General features: G+C 41.6%; 1 protein-coding gene across 1 annotated transcript in view; it reads left to right on the forward strand.

Annotated features, from left to right (window-relative positions):
• Positions 1-3,089: 3,089 nt before the first annotated feature.
• Positions 3,090-25,279, forward strand: part of LBA1 (RNA helicase) — a 42,247-nt gene continuing 20,057 nt past the window's right edge. Inside the window, exons 1-12 of the mRNA XM_087393942.1 lie at positions 3,090-3,355; positions 3,789-4,040; positions 4,233-4,403; positions 4,663-4,713; positions 4,803-4,895; positions 5,016-5,111; positions 9,384-9,434; positions 9,573-9,691; positions 9,833-9,941; positions 16,779-16,901; positions 16,991-17,062; positions 17,175-17,246. Coding sequence (XP_087250068.1) covers positions 3,972-4,040; positions 4,233-4,403; positions 4,663-4,713; positions 4,803-4,895; positions 5,016-5,111; positions 9,384-9,434; positions 9,573-9,691; positions 9,833-9,941; positions 16,779-16,901; positions 16,991-17,062; positions 17,175-17,246 — 1,026 coding nt within the window. The 5' untranslated portion in view covers positions 3,090-3,355; positions 3,789-3,971. The remainder of the gene's footprint in view (positions 3,356-3,788; positions 4,041-4,232; positions 4,404-4,662; positions 4,714-4,802; positions 4,896-5,015; positions 5,112-9,383; positions 9,435-9,572; positions 9,692-9,832; positions 9,942-16,778; positions 16,902-16,990; positions 17,063-17,174; positions 17,247-25,279) is intronic.

Consider the following 25,279-nt stretch of genomic DNA (forward strand, 5'->3'; position numbering starts at 1 on the left):
CATCACTGCTGTAGAGACCCAGCCTTTCAAAGGTATGAAGAATTCTTATCAAGGGGATCCAGACTTTTCCAATATATGGAACAAATTAGAGAATAATAATTGGAATCCTATCTTGAACTATTCATGCAATGATGGATACCTCTTTTATCAAAAGAAATTATGCATCACTCGACCCTTTAGACAAATTATAATGGAGGAAATGCACCAACCATCATATATGGGACATAGGGGAGTGACTGCCAGGAAATTTCATTGGCCTACAATAAGAAAAGATGTGGCTAAGTTTGTAGCCGAATGCATCACTTGCCAGAAGATCAAGAGTTATAAAGAAAAGACCCCAGGATTGCTGATGCCTTTGCCTATTCCTACGCAACCTTGGGAACAAATATCCATGGATTTCATAATAGGTTTTTCTACTACAGCAAATCAAAATGATATGATTTGGACGATAGTAGATTGCTTTAGTAAGCAAGCTTATTTCATCCCATGCAAGAAGACTTTAACAGCTCAGCAAGCTGCACATTTATTCATCAAGCATATCTTTGTTCATCATGGCTTGCCAAAGATTATAGTGTCTGATCAAGATTTGAAGTTTTGCAGTTATTTCTCGACTGCATTATTTCATAATCTAGGCACTAAGTTAGATTCCTCATCAGTTTTTCATCCAGAATCGAATGGACAAACTGAAGTTACAAATAGTACTATTCTGGATATGATAAGAGCCGATGCGGGAAGTCAACCAAAGGCTTGGGACAAATATCTTCATCTCTTACAGTTTACTTATAATAATACTCCTCATTCTGCAACTGGAAGAGCACCCTTTGAGATTATCTATGGGAAGGTTTTACCTATTCCTATCACACGATTGACCCATAGAATGGAGGCAGTAGATGCATTTACCCATGACTATCAATATATTATCGAAGAGATTCGATAAGCCATTGCAATCGCTCAAGAGAAGTAAGAAACAGAAACACATGCTTTTTAAGGAAGGTGATTATGTACTTCTTCGGATTGAGAAAAGAAGATTGAAGAGTGTTGAGAATCAAGATGTCCCCACATTTTTATGGGCCATTCAAGGTGATTTGGAAAATCAATGATCTAGCTTATAGGCTTGAATTACCTGATAATTGGAAAATACATAATGCTTTCCATATCAGCCTCTTAAAGCCCTTCAAAGGACCTTTACCTATTCATCCTGTCTATGAAGAGGCTCAATTGATTGTTGATGAAGAAGAAATTCTAGAACTTGAATGCATTATTGATCATCAACAAACCTCGACCCGAAAAGGAAATGTCTATACTAAATACTTGCTCAAATTTAAGAACCATTCGAGAGATGGTGCTCAGTGGATGCCTGAGCGGTTCTTTTGGAACTTTTCCAGACCTCATTAGTTCCTATAATCAAACACGCAACTGAGGTCAGTTGCAATCCAAGCAAGAGGGATGTTATGGAAATTATATTTTTGATATATCTTGCTTTGGACATTATTATTTTAGTCAAGTGTGATTATGGCAAAGTACTCCATAGGAGCGCACCGGATGCAGTGGGGGTCCTAGTGGATACTTTATGTGGTTAGTTAGGGACACCTGACTAGCTTGTGTTTTGCCATGCTAGATGGCCAGTATTGTGGGTGATTCCATGTTAATACTGATGTCGCTAGTGTTATTGGTGCTGTGCTTGATTATTGTGCTTTGAGCGCGGTTATGTTGGGATCGGTTGATTCGGTGATTTGTTCAATCGATTGTTAAGAACTAATGTAATTAGCGGCTTGAGTACAGGTGATGGAATTCATAGCGAGGATGGAGTTAGTGCAAAGGTACCGATCGAGGTGTCGCACATCGCATTATATATGGCCATGGGCCAATTTTGTATTTACTTTATTATTGCAAGTTTGAGCAATATATTTTGTAGTGGACATAATTCATTTTTGGGCCCTAAGATGGCTATGTAAAGCAAATCCCTCATTTTGGAAGAGAGGGATAATTTTGGCTCCTTGGTGCTTTTATGAAATATCATAAATACTCTAGATGAGGAAGCATGAGCCACTCATCTAAGGGGGGGGAGATTGTACCCAGTCTGCTGTCGCCTTCGTGGTGTGATTGTGCTCTTCTTCTCCAATTGATTAAGTGGTTACTTTGTGTGTGAAAAGAAATACCTTTTGGTTTCATTGTTCTCCCTCTCCCTTTCTCCCCAACTTTAATTGCATGTTTTCCTCACTTTCCCTTTGCCCTCCTCTACTCTCTCCTCGTGTGCTTGCCTACTCCTTTCTAAAGACATTAGAGAGTTTTTGTACAAATTATGCTCTAAGGATCTTTGAAACTAGGAGTAGATGTCCACCCAGCTTGAGACTAAGATTTTGTTTGCAAGTGCAAGATGTTGTGGGGTGTGTGAGAGAGAGAGAGAGAGAGAGAGAGAGAGAGAGAGCCGTGCGTGGAGGTGCGGTGGTCCAATCGAGTAGGCTAGAGCGAGGAGGGACTTGTCTGGCCACCATAGGGACGTCGTACGTGAAGGAGAGGGTGTGTATAGGGCAGCAGGCGAAATGGGTGCGGCCCACCAGAGATCATAGACGGGCAAGATTACTTTAGTGTCGACACTCGAGATGCGAAGGTGGTGGGGTTGAATCGATCGATCCATGGAGAGAGAGGTAGTAGGAGTAGCGTAGTAGGAGAGGGAGGGTCTTGACCGCCTTTTTGGAGATGTATAAAGGGGACGGAGCAACAAAAAAACAAGACATACATACATAAGGAAGAAGAAGAAAAAGCACAAGAGGGGTATAGACCTTTTGGTTCTCTTCATCTTCGTCGTCATCATCTTCAACAAAAGCAGCAAACCAGAACAGCACAGAACAGAGCTCGAAGCTTTTGGCTATGGCGACTCAGACCATCTCCCCCCCTTCCCCCCACCCCGACGCTTATACCTTCCTCGAATTCAACACTCAAGGTGACGATTACGACTTCCCTCCCCCCCCCCCCCCTTCCTCCTGGAACCTCCACCCCCATCTCCCCGATGCCCGTGACCTCCTCCCCCCCCCCCCCCCCTCCCCCTGACCTCTCCTCCGACTCCCGTTCCCTCCCCCCCCCCCTCGGCCCCGTCCCCTCCTCCTCCTCCTCCCCCTCCTCTGCTGCTGCTGCCCTCTCCGCCCTCGCTACCGGCATCAGTGACCTCTCCTTCGAAGACCCCCCCGACGATGACTCCCATGAGTACTCCAAGCGTGACCTCCCCGAACACGCCTGCAAATACTGCGGCATCCACAACCCCGCTTGTATCGTCCGCTGCAACGTCCCCGCTTGCCGCAAGTGGTTTTGTAATTCCCGTGGCAACACCTCCGGTTCCCATATCGTCAATCATCTGGTAGGGATTCCTTTCCTCCCGCTTTTCATTTCATCCTAACGCTTTCATATTACCTAGCTTTAGCAGTGAAGGGCGTTGTGGGAGGATGTTGATTTGTGTTCCTGCGACCGCAAATTTTACCTCAATTTTGAAAACCATGGATTACATTGCAGATTACTGAATCCCCAAAATTTAGGGCTTATACAGTATTTTGCTTTATTATTTGTCGTTCTCGCATCTACAGCCTTTCTTCAAGCAAGAACACGTTCTTAATATTTCCGTATATTGCTAATATCCCCGTAAAGCCAGACTTAAGGGGAGAGTAGAACTACTTTGCTCCAATGAGTTTGAAAGAATGATGCATGCATCTTGTTTTTGAAATCCTTACCGAATATCAATTGTCTTTTTTTACTAAAGCGGATAATCTTTTGAATTTCATGGGTTTTCTCTGCAGGTGCGTGCAAAGCACAAAGAAGTTTGTCTTCACAAAGATAGCCCTCTCGGAGAAACTACATTGGAGTGTTACAACTGTGGTTGTAGAAATGTGTTTCTTCTTGGTTTCATTTCGGCAAAGTCCGAAAGTGTTGTTGTGCTTTTATGCCGTGAGCCTTGTCTGAATGTGGGGGCATTGAAGGACATGAACTGGGATCTAAGTCAATGGCAGCCTTTGATCGATGATCGCTGCTTTCTCCAATGGCTTGTAAAGGTAGTCTTTACATCTGGTTGTTAAGTATTCTGGAAGATTGTCACTTTCATGTATTGGCTTTTGCTTCCCTTTTCAAAGAATGTCAGATTAGACCCTCTTGCATGTATTGGCTTTTGCTGTGCACAATCTACTTTTTCTCATCCCCCCATTTCTAATTCTTTCGCCGTTTGCACCCTCCTGGTGTTACAACAGGTTCCCTCTGAGCAGGAGCAGCTTCGTGCTCGCCAAATTAGCGCTCAGCAAATCAATAAGGTTGAGGAGCTCTGGAAATCAAATCCTGATGCAACGCTTGAGGATTTGGAAAAGCCGGGAGTGGATGATGAGCCTCAACCTGTTGCCTTAAAGTATGAAGAGGCTTACCAGGTAGGAATTTGCAATTTAAAAATTGATGCAGACTCTCCATTGAAAAGGTGTGATTTTAAGTTTTAGGCATGTGGTGATCATTGCTTTCTAGGCATGTTGGAAGTTCAAGGCTCTCTTCTAGTGGGATTGATTTGGCAAGTGAAAGGTGGAGAAGCTGCAGTGTTTGAATTTCACGGATGCTTTACCAGCCTTGTGTACTGCTTGGTAGCTCAAACATAGTGATTGGCAGATTCCATTCTAAATTTGATCTCTCTTGCAGTATCAAAATGTATTTGGACCCTTGGTAAAACTGGAGGCAGACTATGATAAGGTGAAGTTTTTAGATAACAAACAATTTCAATCCATTGCTGCGGATGTAAATTTTTTTGGAGCTAATTTTCTGGCTTACTGTAACGGCAGATGATGAAGGAATCCCAAAGCAAAGACAATATAGTTGTCCGCTGGGATGTTGGTCTCAATAAGAAACGAGTGGCCTATTTTGTTTTCCCAAAGGTTTGTTCTGATTAGGAGTGGTTGTGTAATGTTTTTTGGAATATTTGAACGAGTTTCTGTTGGAAATTGTTACCTTCATCTCTACTCAATTGCTACATACTGACTTTGAATTGTGCTCAGGAGGACAATGAATTGAGGCTTGTTCCTGGTGATGAGTTGCGCTTACGCTACCCCGGAGATAGCACCCATTCCGCTTGGCAATCCGTTGGTCATGTGGTAAGCAATGATATGAATACGAATTGCTAGGTTGGTGCATTCAGGACTTGGTGTGTATGGATCACGAAGTATGGATTGCACATGTTTTAAATGTAGTGCTGACATGGACAGTTCATCCAATTGGTTTATTTTCACGTACAATTCTTTCTACAAAATATACAAAGGAACAGATAATAGATTGTCTAAAAATGACATGAAAATATGCCCGACTTAGAGATATACAAAAGGGAGTGCATTGAAGATGTTGTGGACTTTCGGGTCAATGAAATGCACAAGGTTAAATCAGGAAAGTAGAATAGTGCAAAGCATATCACAAGGGTTATAACCATGTCAATACCCAATTTGATAAATGAAAAACAGCATACCTGAATTGGGAAGTTTGAGTAGCTTTTCTAGGATGTGGCCCCCAATGCTCCTATATGTAGAATTGGTGTGGCTTTAGATGGTAAAATTCTTGACGAGGGCTCTAGTGTAGGTTGCTCACTCCATAAGGCCATGGATTCAAATGACTTGTTCTAAAGGAGGACTAAAACAAACATGATTTCTCCCTCTTATGAGGACTAGAACGAACATGTTTTGGGAGAGACTAAAATGAAATTGTTTACTCTTCACAAGCAGTTGTAGCTTTATTTGATTAGCCTTCTCCTTTAGTTATAGACATAAAGAAGGGGTGTTGGTATTGTGATAAATTCTTTCTATCTTAAGTGGTGCCTTATCTTTTCTAAGTACTTTTTGCTTAAAATGCTTGTTTGGGGGAGGCTAAATGACTTATTATAGCCTCCACAAGCAAGCGTAGCTTGAATGAAGAGAATGTAGGCTGCTTTTTGGTCAGCCTTCTCCTTTAGTGCTAGCCTTTGCCACGGCCGAGTCTACCCTTCTCCCGTGGAGTGCTAAGAGAACTTTAGGACGAAGACTTTGCATAATTGGATGCTTAGAGTATGTGTAGGTATGTATGTGTGAGAGCATATGTGTGCACATTCAGCTACCATCTAAAGGACAACTGTCACACTAGAGATGAATGTATTGGGGCACACATAAGGGCTGTTGCTAAAGCAACTGGTAAACTTCTAGACGGATGCATCGTGTTTCTCGTGATTACCCTATTAGAAACATTGCATCTACTCCTCGACCGATAGATTGTGCTTCTTACAATTCTCCTGACTCCTCAAACCGAAGAACTTTTGTCTATAGAGACTATAAGAGAAGGTTACAATACTTGGATCGACTTATATTTTTGGGTAGAAGGGACGTTTCTCAAGTCTCAAGTTCTTGCCCCTAAAAGCGCTCAGAAGAGCTTATGATTACTATATTTACTTCTCCCAATCTTGATAAAGTAGGTTTAAGCTCCAGATTGAAGTTACCTCAAGTTATGATTGCTCTTCCTCATTGGGTTAGAGTAGTTTGGAAGCATCTTGTGATTATTTGGAAATAGGTGAAAACATAGGGACAAAAGGCCTTCAATTATGTAGACATTGGTACGGACCTTACATTGCATGGAAAGCTAGCCATTCTTAGTAGCCCTTTGGTGTTAGTAGTTCATTGATACTTCTTTAGGACATGTTGTCTCTGCTGATACTTCTATCCTTCCTACTGCCTTTTTGAGGGATCTTTTCTTAAAAGGCACAAAAATTTGACTATCTTCTTCCAAGGATTCATGCCTATCAAAGCCATGTAGAAAGGAGTCTCAAATTTTGCTGTTCAAATAGAAGAATCTTAAGGGGTCCAAGGTCTCTCATCACATTGGAAATCGACGGTTTTGAATCTAGTTTCTTCAAAACTAAGAGAAGTTTCTTTGGTTCGCACCTTTGATAGGGGTGGCGCGCTCTCTTCAGAGGATGATATTTTTTTTGCGTAAATTCCAGCAAAATTTTGTGATTTCTTATTAGACAGATGTCCAAATAATTTTGTCTTCACATGTAAAAAGTTTTATTTGCAATCCCTTCTAGGAGAAGTTAACTCTGCATCAAAGACTTGATTTGTTTTGAAACATCAAAACTTTTGTAAGTCTTTTGGATTCATTTGCAACCCAAGTCTTTCTTATCTCTGATAGTGATGGCTCTCTCTCGAGTCTCTTCAGAGGATGAGATTTTTTTGCGTAAATTTTGTGACTTGGTATGTAGATAAATGCTCAAATAATTTTGTCTTCACCTGTAAAAAGTTTTATTTGCAATCCCTACTAGGAGAAGTTAACTTTGCATCAAAGACCTATGGTAGTTGCTCTATACGTCAGAAGGAGTCGATTTAAAATATCAAAACTTTTGTAAGTCTTTGGGAGTCATTTGCAACCCAACTCTGTGCAGCTTGGAAGTTTCATAAAAATCCTAAGAAACCTAGATTCGTTGGAGTGGTTTGTAAGACTTCTCTAACGGATGTCTCAAAGTGGTTGAGTGATTGCTTCAGGCCCATTTGTTTGGGAGTTATACCAGTGAGAGAAATGTACTCCAATCTTGCTTGAAACATTTGATTTTACTACACTCGGATGTCTCAAATTGGTTAAGTTATTGCTTCAAGGCCTTTTGTTTGGGAGTTGTACCAGTGAGAGAATGTACTCCAATCTTGCTTGGAACATTTGATTTTACTACTCTATACTAAGATAGACTTGGAAGATTTGAATTCACGAATAGGAAAGCTTGTTTCAAAAGTTTTCAACTGTAGATATGAAAAATATAGATGCAAAGTTTTAAGATTTGAAAATCAGCCTTGCATTTTGATTTTCGTTGGATGAAATCTAAAAAGCAAGACGTAGATCTGAAAAAGAAACGGTGCACAAAATGAAGATGTCCTTTGTTGGTCGAACTTCCTTCTAGATAATTTGTTCATAACTCTAGGAGACTCACTAATTGTGCTGCTTTCTTAGCAAGCTTCTACCATTTACTCTTGAATTTGAGTTTATGGAGCGTTTGATCTCTTGTAAGACTTGTCCAATCGTTCTTCATAAACTAAGTTAGGTTAGACATTCCAAACTTTAAAGATTTTATGTACAAAGATCCAAAACTCTTTTGGTGGAGGGATTTATCTTTGAGAGTTTTGTGAACTTAATTGTGCAGCTAGTGTCTTGGACCTTAGCATTACTATCTTTCTGAGGTTTAACAAGTTGATATTTATGATAAATGACAACAACTTGAGTATGCTATCATACGAATGCCTCACATTGACTCAAACATATCTCTAATATGGCTAAACATGGAGTGATTACTTCTCAATCCTATAGGTTCTCTCGTATTTGCACAAGTAAGAGTGCATTTATCTCTCCATTAGTAATTTGATTGTATTACTTCTTAGAAAGGGCTATAATACAAGTAAAGTAATGAAGAAACTCTACTCTGTCCTCCGTTGTGTCGTTGCGTCTTTGGAATTTGGTTTTGGGTATGTTTAGGATCCTTGAACGAGAATCAAAATACATAGTGGGGAGCTTCATAGCCCATTTTCTTTTTAGTTCTTAGATTTGTTCTCTTTTTGGAGGTCATGTACTCTTAGGTACCTTTTTAATTTAGTTCTGCTGTGTGTGCGTGCGGGCGCACGCATGTAAATATAATATAAATTTGTTTTATATTTTTTCTCCCTCGTTTATTTTATATATTTTTTATTATTCTAATTTTGAAATAAACAAATAAAAAACTAACTATTTACAAAATAATGATAATAATTGTTTCCTGCGTGATGTTTAATTTGTTGTGTTATATGTACGTTCGTTTTCTTTGTTTCCTTGTTTTAGCACATTAATTGTTGTTCCTTTCTGTTTCTTTTACAATTTAAAAACTTTCAGGGTTAGGTTGGGTTGTGATGGACTAATTTAATCCTCTCTCTCTCTCTCTCTCTCTCTCTCTCTCTCTCTCTCTTTTCTCGCACGTCGTCTTCTAATTTTCTGCTCGGTTTTTCCTTTTTGCTTTCAAATCTTTTGTTGTTTGATTGCGATCTCAAAGCTTAGTAGGCAGTGGGTTTACCCAAGAGGTTCTGTAATCTTTCGAAACCCAGATGGCAGCTTATGCTTGGGTACTGAGGAGAACATAAGCGTAGCTTTGCTTACTAAGTTTGTTTTCTTCTTTTTAATTTTTCACATTTACTCTTTTAAAAACTTTAATTTGTAAGATTGGATATGTTCTAGTCTATTGAAGGTATATATGTCTTGAAGAGTTAATGGTATACTCTGCTATGAGCACATCACTGGATGCATAGGATGAGAGAGAGGATGAGAGAGAGAGAGAGAGAGGTGCATTGATTCTTATAGGTTTTGTTTGTTCTTTTTTTTCTCTCCCATGTGGGAATATGCAGATAAAGCTTACTTCACAGGAGGAAGTTGCCCTTGAGCTAAGGGCAAGCCAGGTTGGGGGTGTTAATTTTCTGAGATTTTCATTGATTGTAGTGTGTATCTGGGTACTAGGAATGTAGATGTGTACTGGTTCCTCTGTCCACTGATTTTTATATGTCTGCCTCTCCAAAAAACAAAACGAAAAATTCCAGGGTGTTCCAATCGACATAAATCACAATTTCAGTGTCGACTTTGTATGGAAGAGCACAAGTTTTGACAGGATGCAGGCAGCCATGAAAACATTTGCTGTAGATGAGACCAGTGTCAGCGGGTACAGCTTTGTTTGCTTATTCATTTCTTTCCTTGTCTATGATAAGATATATCAATTGCCCCAGATGGGACTTCTGCAAATTGTAATTATGTATCTCAAAGTTTGTATTTAGTTTGTATACATATTCTTGCATATTTGCAGGTACATTTATCATCGGTTGTTGGGGCATGAAGTTGAACCACAGCTCGTCCGTAACACCTTGCCACGCCGTTTTGGTGCTCCAGGTCTTCCAGATTTGAATGCTTCTCAGGTTTGGTTGATGCTCACTTCATCTCTGGCTCCCTATTGATTTTTTCAAATGTTTTAGGGTACATGATAAAGGAGGATGATTTTGTACCAAAAGAAGGGATGTATATATATATATATATATATATACATGTATGTATGTATGTGTGTGTGTGTGTGCGTACACATACATACATACATACATATATACATGTATGTATGTATGTATGTACGTACACATACGTACATACGTGTCTGTATGTATGTAACATACATATGTATATATGTATATATCTACATATGTATATATGTATACACACACACACACCTTTTTTTTTTTGAACACACACACACACACACACACACACACACACACACACACACACACACACACACACACGTACATGTAAGAGTGTGTGTGTGTACACACTTTTTTTTTGTGAGTGCACACTTGCACGCACACACACCCACATGCACATGCACGCGCACATGTGCTCGTGTGTGTATGAACAAATCATACTGAGCAATGTAAATAAGAAATAACTTTAATCAATTATCATATATACCAGGCATGCAGTGCAAGCTAACATGAGAAATTAAGATTAATAGGGGTTCTATATCAAACTTAGGCCATGGACGGATACACTTTCTTCGATTTTGAACAATGGCTCTACAGCTATTACAGGCAGCTCTCTTTGTATGAAGGAAGCTCATTTTGGGACACTATATCAAGCTTAGGCAGTGAAAGGTTCAACTTACTTTTCACTGAACATTTAATCCCCCACTGCTGCCTTAAGGTGTTATCTCATTAAGCTAGCAGAGCTTGATAGGATGAACTTGCTTTGATTCTGAACATTTAGTACATGCAATGGCTCCATAGCTTCCTCAAGGTAAGTGGAAACCTTAAAAAAAGTTGAAGTTGATGCTATTATCTTTTCAACTATCTATTTGGTCATGGTCCTAGCTTTTGACAGATGAGTGGTATAATCCTAGTGCTACCCAGACGTTGTATAAGGGTGGAGCATCATCATGTGGAGGCCACTGAGGCTCATGTGTGGACCTTAGACCCTCATATGTGGATCATCTTGTTCTTGTGAGAGGAGTTGCTTATTGTGCAATACATTTTGTTTATTGTCTCTTTCTGCTTGCTCTTCTGCTTGTGTTTCCACATCTAGTTCTACTGTTTGCCGTATCCCTGCTTAACATTGTAAAGAGCTGCTTGTGCTGGCTGTTCCTGTTTATGTGGAGTGCAGCTCGTAGGAGAGAGAGATCCTCTCTGAAAGGTCGCCATTATTTTCCAACTTCACACAAAGGTGGTGAAGTTCAAACGAGTCTACATTTGCTCAACATTTTGAAGAGCTGCTTGTGCTGGCCATTTCTCCTTTAGTGCTAGCCTTCGTCATGGCTGAGTCTTCCCTTCACCTCCAGAGTGTTGGAGATAAGTGCACACTAGGTGTAATATTTCCCTAGTCTACATTTGTCTAGTCTCAGTTGAGTCTTTGTGTCTTGAGTGTGTGCCATGTGGCACCTCTACAATTATCCCATAAGCACTCTTGCTCATGGTCTTGTACTTGGCCCTATATATTCAGGGGTCACATCTATGGAATATATCTCACATCTTTCAGTGTTTGCTTCATCTCTCATGCAGTCTTCCCTGATGTTCTAACTTAGGATGATACCATGCTAGATTTCTAACATGGTATCAGAGCCATGAAGATCCCTCTCCTCTCCTCTCCTCTCCTCTCACTCTGCTGGAACCCTAGCATCGTCTACGCATCTTCTTTCAGCCTTTGGTCCACCATCTCTGTCTGCATCGCCCTCTTCTACGCTCCTGCTGGCCGTCTCTTCTCCGATGTCTGCCCCGCCATTGCTGCTGCACGCACCTCTTCTGCTACTGCCCGCCATTAGTTTGGCTCTGCCTCGACATTTGCTCCTACTGCTGGCCGCCGCCTACCTCTTCAGCTGCACGCACTTCTGCCCCGCCATTCTGCCCAACATCTGTTCCATTTTCTGACAGCCCCGCCATATCTGGCCGCTTCTGCCTGCCCCGTCTCTTCCCCTCTTGCTGCTGCGGAGGATCTCTATGGTGTTGTTCGAGTCTACCTCTTCAAATGCTGTGCGCCACCTCTTCAACAGGCCGCAACTTCTTCTGCATTCTGCCCGTCTACCTCTTCAGTTGCTGCACCTTCAGTTGCTGCACTTCTCCAGCAGCTGCCCACGAAGATCTACCCCAAAATTCTGCATCTCTGCTCTCTTTGTCTCCCTCCGGGTATCGTGGCTTTTGTACTTCATCTCTTTCTATCTGTAGCAATCTCGATTTGCAGCTGTCTCTCTCTCGGGTTACCCCTGCAAAGGTGGAAGACCTGAGGCAAAAACAAAATGGATTATCTTCTTATGCTGCAATATTTCAGTTCTATTCTTAATTGTTCTCTCTCTTGTACGGGATTAGACACTGCCAAGTATGGTAAGACCTTCCCATCTCTCATATTTGTCTATGCTTTCATGCTATCTACCACCAATGATCACCGATGATGTAGATCATGGGGTAATGTCATGTCTACTTGTCTACATGGACTCATCTTTGTACCTACCCAAGAGGCCCCCCTGCATTACTCACTCTAACAGGAGGATTGCCCTTGAGGAGGGATTATTAGTCAAGGTCCATCTCTCTGTCTGTCTTCTACAATCAGTCAGTCTCTCAGTCTTGTGTCTATCAGTGTGATCTACAGTCATATGTCTTTGACACTCTGTCTATCAGTCTATATGCCTATCTTTCGTGGATTAGCTTCCCACATTCTCTTGGCATTTTCTGTCTATGTCCCCATTTATCTTCTATTTGTCAGACTCTCTCATGTCTATCTGACAGTCTCTCTCTCTGTGGGACCACTCTACTGGCTGATTGTCTCTCTCTTTGTCTGTCTATGATCCACTTTTGTACCTACCCTTGTGGACCCATATGAGGATATCACTTGAGGAGGGTGTCTCAGGATCTTTGTCTGTCATGTCTTATGTCTTGTCTCTCAGTCTATAGGTCTTTATGTCTGTCTTCTAATCTTGTCTTTCTGTCTTCCTCCTAGTGTCCACTTAAGGAGGGTGTTGGAGATAAGTGCACACTAGGTGTACTATTTCCCTAGTCTACATTTGTCTAGTCTCAGTTGAGTCTTTGTGTCTTGAGTGTGTGCCATGTGGCACCTCTACAATTATCCCATAAGCACTCTTGCTCATGGTCTTGTACTTGGCCCTATATATTCAGGGGTCACATCTATGGAATATATCTCACATCTTTCAGTGTTTGCTTCATCTCTCATGTAGTCTTCCCTGATGTTCTAACTTAGGATGATACCATGCTAGATTTCTAACACAGAGTGATGATAGAAACTCAGTACGAAGACTTTGTATAAATGGATGCTCAAGTATGTGTGGGTGTGTGGATTTGTATGTGTGAGAGCATATTTTTATACTATGGTCTACACCCACTGTTGTGCATTGATGATGTCATTGGGGATGTCATAGTAGCTGGTCCGTGCTATGCATGATGGAGTTTATGGTTTTCAACCTTATGAGTGACTATCATGAGATTGAAACTGCACTATGTTTTGTTTTTAGAGGATGAGTTTGGGAGTGTTCTTGGATTCATCTAGGTATATGGAGCTCGAAGTAGAGAGAGAGAGATGGTTTCTTAAAGCTTATTGGATACATGAAGATTGGAGACATATTCTAGTCTTACAATATATATATATATATATATATATAGAGAGAGAGAGAGAGAGAGAGAGAGAGAGAGAGAGAGAGAGAGAGAGAGAGTGAAGAGTTCCCAATGAATTGCAAGCTCATTGGAGTTCGGGGGAAGTTGTGAACTCTTGTATATATATATATATATATATATATATAGAGAGAGAGAGAGAGAGAGAGAGAGAGAGAGAGAGAGAGAGAGAGAGAGAGAGAATGAAGAGTTCCCAATGAATTGCAAGCTCATTGGAGTTCGGGGGAAGTTGTGAACTCTTGTAGAGCTGTCTTAGAGCTCGCGGGTCGATTTGACTCATCCTCCAATAGAGTTGTGCATTCGCTAAATCTATGGTTCTTTCTAAATCAAAGCTTTGAAAGATCCTTTCCCAAAGTTTGTTGGAATACATGGAGAGTTCTTGAGCAGTTCCCAATGAACTGCAAGTTCAGCGTGTCTCAAAGCTTGCAGGTCAGTTGGATGCATTCTCAAGAAAGTCGTGCACTCCTTAACGTATGGTTCTTTCTACATCGAAGTTGTGTGTTGCTACAATGCGTATTTGTCGTTTGTGTGATTTTGGTCATATTCGCGGACTTTTGTCATTAAGGCTGTGATAGTAGAAGCAAGGGTAGCTATAAACGCTGAGTGTGATTCATGAAATTGCTGTGATGGTTTAGAACAACAAAATTTCTAAATTTGTATGATTGGACTTATTCTAGTCTTACAAAGGTATATATAGAACTTGTGAAAGTTTATTAAGTCATGAACTGCAAGTTTGCAAGTTCATCGTGTAGAGCTCATGGGTCCGTTGGACTCATAATCAAAGAGAGTTGTGCAATGGTCATGAGAGCATGTCGTGAAAGTTTGGAGGAGGTCTCTCAGTTGTTTGCTAACCTACTGTTTGGAACTTCTGATTCTCCAAAATCTGCAAGAGCCTGCAAATTAAGAAGCACGATGATCTTCCCCTGTGAATGTAGTCTTGTGATGGATCTATTGTGTATTCTTGAAGGGTGGGTGAGGAGTTGTGACGGAGATGGCTACGTGGAGTGCATGTGATTGCCATATGGCAATTAGTGTAACCCAACTCTTTCAACCTACTAACTATAGCCAGTCTAAGTAACTGAGGTTAGTTTAATCTGCGGGATGTTTGGTTAGGTTAAGTTAGGATTGTTAGGGAATAACAATGCAGCGAAGCTGACCCCATAGTTAATTGATGTAGCTCAGGAAGTCACACAACGGTAGACTTGATTCCTTAGTGTGCACTTAGTGTAGATGTGCAGCAAGTAAATGGACAATGCACAAGAAAGATACAGAACCAGCAGAATATCTAGGCTCACCCTCTAGTAGCATAGTGCTATCTAGATGTGAACCCCTGTACATAAACAAAAGCTGTCACAAACACACCTTCAGGCTGATCCTCCGGATAGCCAGAAGGCAGTATCGTGAGGCACAAGATCCCCCTTCTATCTGTCTTCCTGCTGCTCCGTGGACAGCCAATGATGAAGACACCTTTTAGCTTTGGATCTCTGCCAATAGCCACCTCCCTTGCTGCTTTGTAGGACCTTAAGGCAGGCTCTGTGCACCAATCTGCTCCTGAAATGGATGGTTAATGTGCCAAGGAGGCTCTCCTTTTATATGGCTCAATTTCCTGCGTGAATCTGGACCTGCTCCTGATCATCTCCAGCCTCCAAAGCTTCCGTACAACTGTCTACAGCAGCCCGTACACATGTGCCATGTGTCAACAGCAATTCCTGCAAGGTCCTGGGTTGATTTGGAATTTGTTCCAAGGTGACTTACTGTGCAGATCTACTTCTGACAGACACTTGGCCATTCCGTACCACTTCTGTCCTCTAAGGGAGTTTCAAACTGCCAGGTACTTTCTAGATGTGCTGCCCACATGGCAGTCTATGTGCTGCTTATGTGGCAGCCCCGTTTCCCTAATTTTCTGTAGTGATTGCTGCCCACATGGCAAGCCAATGTGCTACCCAGGTGGCAGCCCCATCCTACCCTGGTCCACCTCCCCCATGCTCTCCTCATATGGGGGCTCACAGATAGGAAGGTGACCATCTAATTTCCAACAAGGATATCCAAACCAACTTTTGGTTAGGGTTTGGTTAGGCTAGTTGGAGGCCTAGCTCATATAAAAGAAAGGAAATATCCTTTGTAGATCAAAGGATATTTCCTCCTCACCTAAAGGCCTCAAAAGCTTAGTTTGGACCTTAATTAGAGTGGATTTTAGAGGCTGTTTGGATTTTGATTTTGTTATGAGAGTGATCCATACAATGAGGCCTGGCTTATACATACTATACAATACAATGCTGTAAGGAGAAGTGCATTGAAAGGCATACCCTTTCACAAATGTCTATCTATTCCACCACTAGGGTTGAGAAAGGAATACAACTGACCTATAACAAGCAATTCCTTCTCATAAATTTCATAATTGAGCTCATATTCTTTAAACTTTGGATTTTGAAGGCTATCGCTTGCATTCTTGATCCAGTATGCATATTAGTTAACCCTTAGAAAGGCTCCTAAGATATAAAATTATCAACACTAGCCGATAGCTTTATACGTCCTGAGAAGCTATAAAGTAGGATTTGAAAAATGTTTTAGTACCCAGTGGGTGTTTTTGGATGTGTACCCTTGAAACCTGAGGCTGGATACTTTAGTTGTGGTTTCCTTGTGGGTGGTCGCCTCGGTGAAAGGGATCCGGATTATCTGAATTTATTGTGTACCATCCATCATCTCTAGAGGATTATCAATGCTAAAGTATTCGGTGGCATTTTAGAAAGAATCATGGTCAAAAGTATTATGCATTTAACAGCTATGTTTGAAGCTTCAGCTAGTATGTAAAGGTTTAAGCACGTTATGGATGTAATGTGGTCCAAAATGCTTTCTCATGAGCTTTGTTTAATGAAAATTTTTGTGTCCTCCTAGGTTTCTCTGTCATCTGAGTTAGATTATTTGTACACGATGAGTTGGGTGTGTTTGTTAGATTTATATTCAAATAGTCCACTGTTTACATACTTTTCAATGTAAAAATGGCAGATTTTGCATATGATTGGTTATATTTAGAGCTCATTGACAACAAAGGTTGCTGATGGCTAGTTTTACAACTTTTTATAATTTGTGCTGCTGCAGGTTTATGCTGTCAAAAGTGTACTGCAAAAGCCGGTTAGTCTGATTCAGGGACCTCCTGGAACTGGCAAGACTGTCACTTCTGCAGCTATTGTTTATCATCTTGCTAAGCAAGGCCAGGGTCAGGTAATGTATTTGCTTTTGGTCTTTTTTTGAGGCCTTCTGTTGGCTTTGTTGGAATTGCTGAAGTTTGTGGAGTTGAAATTTTGTTGAAGGTGCTTGTTTGCGCTCCAAGTAATGTTGCTGTTGACCAACTGGCAGAGAAGATCAGTGCTACAGGCCTGAAGGTAAATATTGCATGCTATTGTTGAGGACTGATGGTGGACTTTCATTTATTGCCCTGATCACTCTCGTGTTTGTTGACTAATGTGTTGAATACGTTTTTTGCGAGGTGATTAGGTTGTCAGGCTATGTGCAAAGTCTCGAGAGGCAGTTAGCTCTCCTGTTGAGCATCTGACATTGCATTACCAGGTCCTTGCTTTTATCTCTTGCCTACGACTTTCTCAATGATTTAAACTTATAAAAGCTAGAAGCGTGGTGCTTGTCATCATCAAAAGTCTCAATTGTTTAGCAAAATGGGCATATTACATTTTAAGTGCATGCACACACCCATACACATTTCCCTTTCTTCCATGCACCTTATGTTAGGTTCAACTGGCTATCAGCAGCCCTTCAAAGAAAAATTAATCAAGAGCATCGTTTCCTTTGTATGTCTGTTAAGCAAGAAACAGCAAGACCAACAAAGGAAAGACCACCACTACACCTTGACCACTGAAGGTTGAGTTTGAGAAGGAAGAAGTAGTGACCTTCTCTTATGTAGGCATACTCTCATGAAAGAATCTGCCTAATCTTTGATGGAAGCACTGTCGGCATCTTGTCCTGCAGGGGGACTCAAGGGGCCTTTTACCAACGAAGAAATCTCCTGCTCAGCCACGAGAGGGGCCATTTGCTTACTTATTCAGGGTTAACGTGATGGTTACCTTTTTGATTGCCTTGTCTGAAGGTTCAGATGTGCTTGAGTGAAGGGGAGAATGCTGTACCCTACATACATATCAAAAGTAGGCATGCATATGGCCAGCTTGCAGCCCTAGAAGGTCTTGTACATCTAACCTGCCACCTGAGCTGCCCATACTAGAGTACCGTCTGAGTTTGTCTCGTGAGGGCATGGGTCAGATTAAGTCCATGAGAGGTGAAGGCATGGTGTAGTCCTTAACCGGGTCTAGTGCTATGCTCCATATGGCCTAGATGGACAGAAGGGTGGTCCCTGAGTGGAGTAACCCATCCTTACCCAGGACATGCAGACTTCACCTTGTGAAGTTTTCGTCCACGTTGCGGCCTGCTGGTTTTGTGATAATTCTTTCTATGATCTATCTTAAGTGGTGCATTGCCCTTATCAGCTAGATTTAGATGCTCGTCTGGGAGAGACTAAAATGAAATCATTTAGTCTTCGCAAGCAGTTGTAGCTTGAATGAAGAGATTTTGGACTACTTTTGATTAGCCTTCTCCTTTAGGCTAGCCTTCATCATGGCAGAGTCTGCCCTTCACCTCCGGAGTGCCGACAAAAACTCAGTACAAAGACTTTGTATAAATGGATGCTCAAGTATGTGTGGGTGTGTGGATTTGTATGTGTGAGAGCATATGTCTATACTATGGTCTACACCCGCTGTTGGGCTCTGATGACGTCTGTCATAGTAGTTAGTCCCTGCTATGCGTGATGGAGTTATGGTTTTCAACCTTATGAGTGACTATCATAAGATCGAAACTGCACTATATTGTGTTTTAGAGGATGAGTTTGGGCATGTTCCTGGACTCATCTAGGTACATCCTTACCCAGGACACTGACAGAGCTTAATCTGCAACATGTCTAGTGTGAAAGAAATGTCAGAGTTGGAAAGAACTCTTGAAGCATATGGTGCAGTGCTTTCTGAGGCTTCACTGACTAGCTTGAATGTATCAGATCAAAATTTCCCTTAGGATTGCATTCCTGCCCTGAAAGGCGCCAAAAATATGCCTTTGATCAATACTTTTTTGAATTTTAAGCTCAAGGCTACTCCTTAATATTACCATGTGGACTGCAAACTTGATGGGCAGGGCAGTCGCAACACCCTAAGCTAAGACCTCATACATTTTAGTGCCAATCGAATAGATGGGAACCTAGAGTTGGGAGGTGACTATGCTAGCCAACCCTACCTTGTTCAAGGTTTCCTGGAATTTTTACAAGTAATGAAGACTGGAAAAGTTTACATACATATTTAATGAAAAAAGGAACAAGAAAAGTTTACAAAATGTCCCCGAGATGTTATGGCCTATACATGAATTCTATACAGATTATGGTTGCCTGATACAATTTTTCATGTTGATCGACTAAAATAGATAATGGGTACAGGAGATAGTTTAGTTTTGACCAAGAGCTTGTGAGACGTAAAGATTTATCCAATTATGTTCCTGAAGCCATGATGGATGATAGGGAACATGGACTTAGGAATATGACTGTCTAGAGCCGTTTGTCAAAGGGGAAAAATCATTTAAATCAGGACAACACGTGGGAGGCTGTCAATTCCCTCATAGCCGTTTTCCAAAGTTGTTCTCCCAGCCCTTCTCTGATTAGGAGGGAGAGAATGATCAGGATATTATAGCCTTGTTAGAATATGTTCTAGAGAGTCTACGACAACATGAATGGACTTATCTTAATGGCCATATGCTGAGTCGCTGGTGAAAGCAAACTCTACTTATGTATGGTATTCTTCTGAGTCATGCTGTCTCAATGAAACACATGCCTGAAACATATATTCCAATGATTCATACGCTCTGATTGACCATTAGGATCATACCGAGCTTATGCTGAACTTAGTGTCTAGCTTCTTGGCCATAAATGCCACAGGTGTAATTCATGAGGCTTCACCCTGCGTTTCACCAGTTTGTGAGGCTTCCTTCTCTTCCTGAGACCTGTAGAGGAGTCTCACAGACCCATTACAGCTCGATTCCTCTTTGTTTAACTCTATTGTTTGCTGTAAATAAGCAAAATCCAAATGCATGGTTTATATATATATATATGTATGTATGTATGTATGTATGTCTGTATGTATGTATGTATGTTTCAATTCAAATCAATAAGGGACTTTTGATAACAAAATCCCCAAATTTGTATGTATGTATGTATGTATGTGTGTGTGTTTCAATTCAAATCAATAAGGGACTTTTGATAACAAAATCCCCAAATTTATAATAACAAATGTGATTAGAAAATTGTAATCCTCCAAGTTGCAGTAATTCAAGAACATTGCGACTGATGCATCGTTTTCAAATAGAAAAGAGAGGTCTAGGCTTTCCAGGTATTTGTGGCTACTAATAAAGACCCAAAAATTTTAAAAAATGAACACAATCGAGATTCAATTCACGTTTAGCTATGCTTTTGCTCCAGATGCTTAAATGGAATAAAATAGTGGCAAATAAAAGGGAATTTAGTGCATATGATTGTGTACTTAGTTCTAGCACACGGTGAATTTGTATGCTAAAGGTCAGCCAATGAAAAGAATAGAACTTTGTTTCTCACATCTTCCATGCTCCTTGCAATGTGTGGATGTTGTTTTGGCATGAAGGGCTAGCAAACAAGTTTTGCAACACACGAGCTGTAGATTCCGCTCAAGGATCTAACTGTCAACACAGATGATAATGCAATCAGCAGTAACAAGAAGGCAATCAGCAGTAACAAGAAGACAAATAGCAGGCGAACTCACCTCCTTGTTCAGTGCGGGAGGCAATGGAAACGGAGTGGAATGCAAGGGAGCAAACAACAAGCTGAAGCAAACGTGAGTACTTGCAAATGGATAATGAAAAAGTGCAAAGGGGTGGCCTATATGGCCCCGAAGTCAACCATCTGTTTGACCAGTGAAGTCAACCTAAGAATTGACTGAGTCCTAAGGCTAGCCTACAAGGCCATACCAGGGCTAATTGCTAACATACCTCTCTCCATGGTATGGCTGAAGTATCCTAGATACATCTCATGTATACGTGGAAACTATATTATGGTTGCACATATTCGTCCAAGATGGATATAGCAACCTATGACAGTATAGGGAGATCAAATCACGTAACAAATGGTGCTAAGTATAAGGCATGTTGAAAAGCCTCAAACATGGTCCGTGGTAGAGCCTTTATGAAGAGATTGCTAAATTGTCCTCCGTGGGAACATAGGACAACTATATGTCTCCAGTTGACCGTTGCTCTAGCCTTGGTATGGCCTTGTAGGCTAGCCTTAGGACTCAGTCTACCCTTAGGTTGACTCCATTGGTCAATCATATGGTTGGCTTCAGGGCCATATAGGCCACCCCTTTGTACTTTTTCATTATCCATTTGCAAGTACTCACGTTTGCTTCAGCTTGTTGTTTGCTCCCTTGCATTCCACTCGGTTTCCCATTGCTTCCCACACCCAACACTCCCAGGCACCCTTGAGCACGCAGGCTAGTGTTTAGACTCCCATCAGCCCATGAGCATCCCATATCACCAGAATCTGCTCCCAAGGAACCTTCAACGGCACATCTTGTGATATGCCATATAAGATGAGAAGAGCCTTGGCTCTCGATCAGTGTCACAAGAGACGTTTCTAGAAACGTTTCTAGATTTTTACAGGCGTTTCGTCTAGAAACGCCTAAAAATACTTATTTTATAGAAGTTATATATATAATATATACAACCAATACTTGACGAAACAGCACTGAGAGTGGGAAAAAAAAAAACAGCAATAACTTCACGTCGACGACGGAACTACATGCCTCAAAGACTCTCCCTCACTCCCTCTCTCTGAACATACACTAGGGCCCAGGACAAATTGTCGGGCTGGACCCCCCCGAAGGTCTTTATTCATTTCAGAAAATCTATTACAGAAATTCAGCTTCAGCTTAGAGCTGTCTCGTAAGTCTCCTCCTAAAACATGAAAAGAATTTTTCCTTTTACAAGAGCTTCAAGCCCCATTCAAATTGGCAACATGCCACTTGTCTAAAATCTAGACTAAAACCTATTACAAGCCTCTAAGGGCCATTCTGGAGTCTTCAAAGCTCTCGGTCACACGAACCGCCTCCTAGGTGCTTGTCAGGCTCCCATTTCGCTTAGGAAAAATAATCCTTCCTAGTACCTGCAACAATTAATTAAAGCGCACCACCATGGTACCCATTAATTGTTAGCGCTTTGCATGCAAATAACACACTGTGGACTAATCCTAGTCACGGTGGGCGTCCCCACTGAACACGTGCACATCTAAACAAATATATATACAAATAAATAAATATATATTTTCTCTGGTTGACCGGAGTCAACACTCTTGATTATAATTAAAGAGCTTTGACTAAGGGTCAAGGCGCCTTAATTATAGCCAAGTCTCTCCAACCGGAGTTGGCACATCTTGGTTAACCGGGGTTAACCCTTCTTGGCGCATGCCAAGTCTTGTTGACCGAAGTCAACACTCTCTGACCGCAGTCAGGTTTACTTGACTAGAGTCAAGTATCTTTGACCGTAGTCAATCCTTTGACCATTAAAATAACTCTTTGACCGTAATTAACACATATAAAACTCTTTAAGTCTATCCTGCTGAAAACTGAAGCTCCATTTAGCTGATCCAAGACATCATCAATACGCGGAATAGGGAATCTATTCTTGATGGTCATTTTATTCAGTCCGCGATAATCGACGCACATACGGAATGAACCATCTTTCTTCTGTACTAACAGTACAGGGGAACAAAAAGGAGACGAGCTGGGCTGAATCAACCCTTTGGACAGCAAGTCTTGTACCTGAGCCATAATCTCCTCTCTCTGAGTCGCACTGACTCTATAAGGGGGTCTGTTTGGTGGCTCACTACCAGGCATTAACTCTATCTGATGATCTTCTGGTCTCTCTGGGGGTAACTCCCCTGGCAAAACATCAGAAAAGCAATCTTTAAAGTTTACAAGAAACTGGAACTTATTTTTGTCTGCATCATTCATTTCAGCATGCATATCATTCTCTTTTTCTTTTACAAACACCATGTACGCAGAAATTGCAGACTTTATTGCTTTACCGCATGAAACATCAGATACAATGGGGATAGTGTCCCCTTTATTCCTGGCAATTACACGCTGATTTTTCCCCCTATGTACAAATTCCAGCACTCTTTCAGGAAGAGTCAACTTCACTGCCTTGCGGTGAAACCAAGGCATCCCCAAAACTACATCATAATGTTTCAGTGGAGAAATGAAGAAGTCTTCCTGATCCACATAACTCTGAATATGAAGACGGAGCTTCCCTATCAAGGGAGTAACTGGCACAGGATTCCCACAAAACATTTGATCGGCATCCAAAGCCCTGCCTAGCTCTTCCGTCTTTATTCCCAGCCTCAGGGCTAGATCCTCTGATATGAAATTATCAGTAGCCCCTGGATCAAATAGAATTAGCGCTTGCTGGTCTCTAACTTTGCCCCATGATAGCAGCAATTCTCGTTCTTCTGGGTTCAAAGCATGACCCAGTATATCAGGAATTCCCCCCGCCATTGGCTTTTGCGGTCCTCGTGGCTTCTCTGCCTCTTTTCCCTTCGATGTTGAAGGCTTTTCTGGGCACTGGGCAGCCACATGCCCCTCTTTACCGCACCTGAAGCATTTCCCATCTCTACGGAATTCCGCTATCTGTTCAGGGGTAAATAGAGATTTGCCCTTATAGGTCTTTGAGAACTGAGTACCCCTCGGCTTCTGAGGCTGAAACCCTTTCTTTTCACCCTTAGGGGACTCTTTCTTTTCTGATTTTTGAAAATCAGTTTTCTTTTTATCAGCACGTCCTGCATGCAAGGATGGCACTGTAGATGGATCTTGTAGCGGCACAAGACTCGCTACTGAGGCTGAATGCATAAGATCTTGAATATTCTTTGCCCCCAAAGCATTCACTACTGCCTGAATTCTTGGAGTGAGACCTGCTCTGTACTTTCTCATCTGGGTACCTTTGGAGATCTTTTTGAACGGTGCAACCTGCAAATAAGCATCCCAGAACTTTTGGTTGTACCCATCCACTGTATCTCCTGCATCCATGTGCAAGCTGTCCCAGTCTTGAAGAACATGGTCTCTAAACTGTTTAGGCATGAACTGCTGGTAGAAGGCTTTCTTGAAGCCCTTCCACTTTCTTGGGGCTGATCCATCTGTGGTCAGTGCACTCCACCATGCACTAGCCGTTGCTGTTAAGTGTAGGCTGACCATTCTTAACTTGGAGGATTCTGAAAATTTCTCAGTACCGAATGCAGCATCAAACTGTCTGATAAACTGCAATGCTTTGTCTGTATGACCATACTGTCCATTGTAGGTCATAAACTTAACAGATTTTCCTCCCTCTTTAAATTCCCTGGTCGCTTTGGAAGACTTTCTCTTCCCAGACTTCTCGTGTTTCCTTCTTTTCCTGGATGGTTTATCTGATAAGGAAGAAGAAGACACAGAAGTCGAACTCGAGGTAGACGGTGATGAACTAGGAGATCGGTGATGACGCCTCGATCTCTTTTTACTATGGGACCGTCTCCTATGAGATCTATGAGATCTCTCTCTCTCAGACTGTACACGAGAGTGTGCCTCTGGCATTGGCACGTCATATACTGGATTAGGCATAGCTTCTGCTGGAAACAAATGCTGAGCCCTGGGATCCCTTTTAAGATTTTCCAGCTCTTGTATACGAGTGCGTACCATTTGTTCAAATTCTTGTTGAGTTTGTGGCACATTCCTCTGTCTTGGATGCACATCCCTATCTTGAGAATCCCACTGGATAGGTGATTGATCCATATTCTGAGATCTGCAGATTTTTTTTTTCTCACACTGTGCAAGTAGCTAATGCACACTACCTTTGCTTTTCCAACAGAAAAGGTACCTCAACAAGAGGTGTTTTGCATTCACAATCTATGCCAGTACTGGCTGTCAGTTTAAGGCATATACCCACACAGTTGCCAAAGCATTATCAACTATATTGCCCTTTTCTGGCTGCTGTAGAGGGCTTCAAAAGGCATCTGTTTTTCCCTCTTTTTACTGCTCAAAGGCATGCATGCTCCTTTTTCTGCAAAACTCTGTTTTCTCTGCTTTTCTCTGGTTTTCTGCTACTTTTCTGACAGTAAAAGTCTGACAGGCAGGAGAAAATTGATAGCCAAAACTATCTCTGCAACTGTCTCTTTAAAAAAAAAAAAAAATGAAAACAGTAACCAGATGAGTAACTACTGGTTACTCTAACCGACTGTCTGGTTCTGGTCTAGTTAGTCTGCAACTAGACTAACTGGACTGGTTACACCAACCAAACTGGTCTGGTTAGGCCAGATTAACTGGACCAAAGTTGAACTAACTATATACTGGTTCAACTAACCAGAGTTAATTGACTGCGGTTAACTTAACCAGGGTTTCACTAACCACAGGTCAACCAGCCTGGCTGCCACGTGTCAGTATGCCACGTCAGCTCTGAGCTGGATGCCACGTGTCAGTGCCACGTCATCAACCCATCCCTCCATCCACCACGTC

Source organism: Dipteris shenzhenensis, chromosome 22 (genome assembly GCF_047967505.1).
Source record: "Dipteris shenzhenensis isolate YYH24624 ecotype China chromosome 22, Dip_SZ_1.0, whole genome shotgun sequence".
NCBI classification, from domain to species: Eukaryota; Viridiplantae; Streptophyta; class Polypodiopsida; order Gleicheniales; family Dipteridaceae; genus Dipteris; species Dipteris shenzhenensis.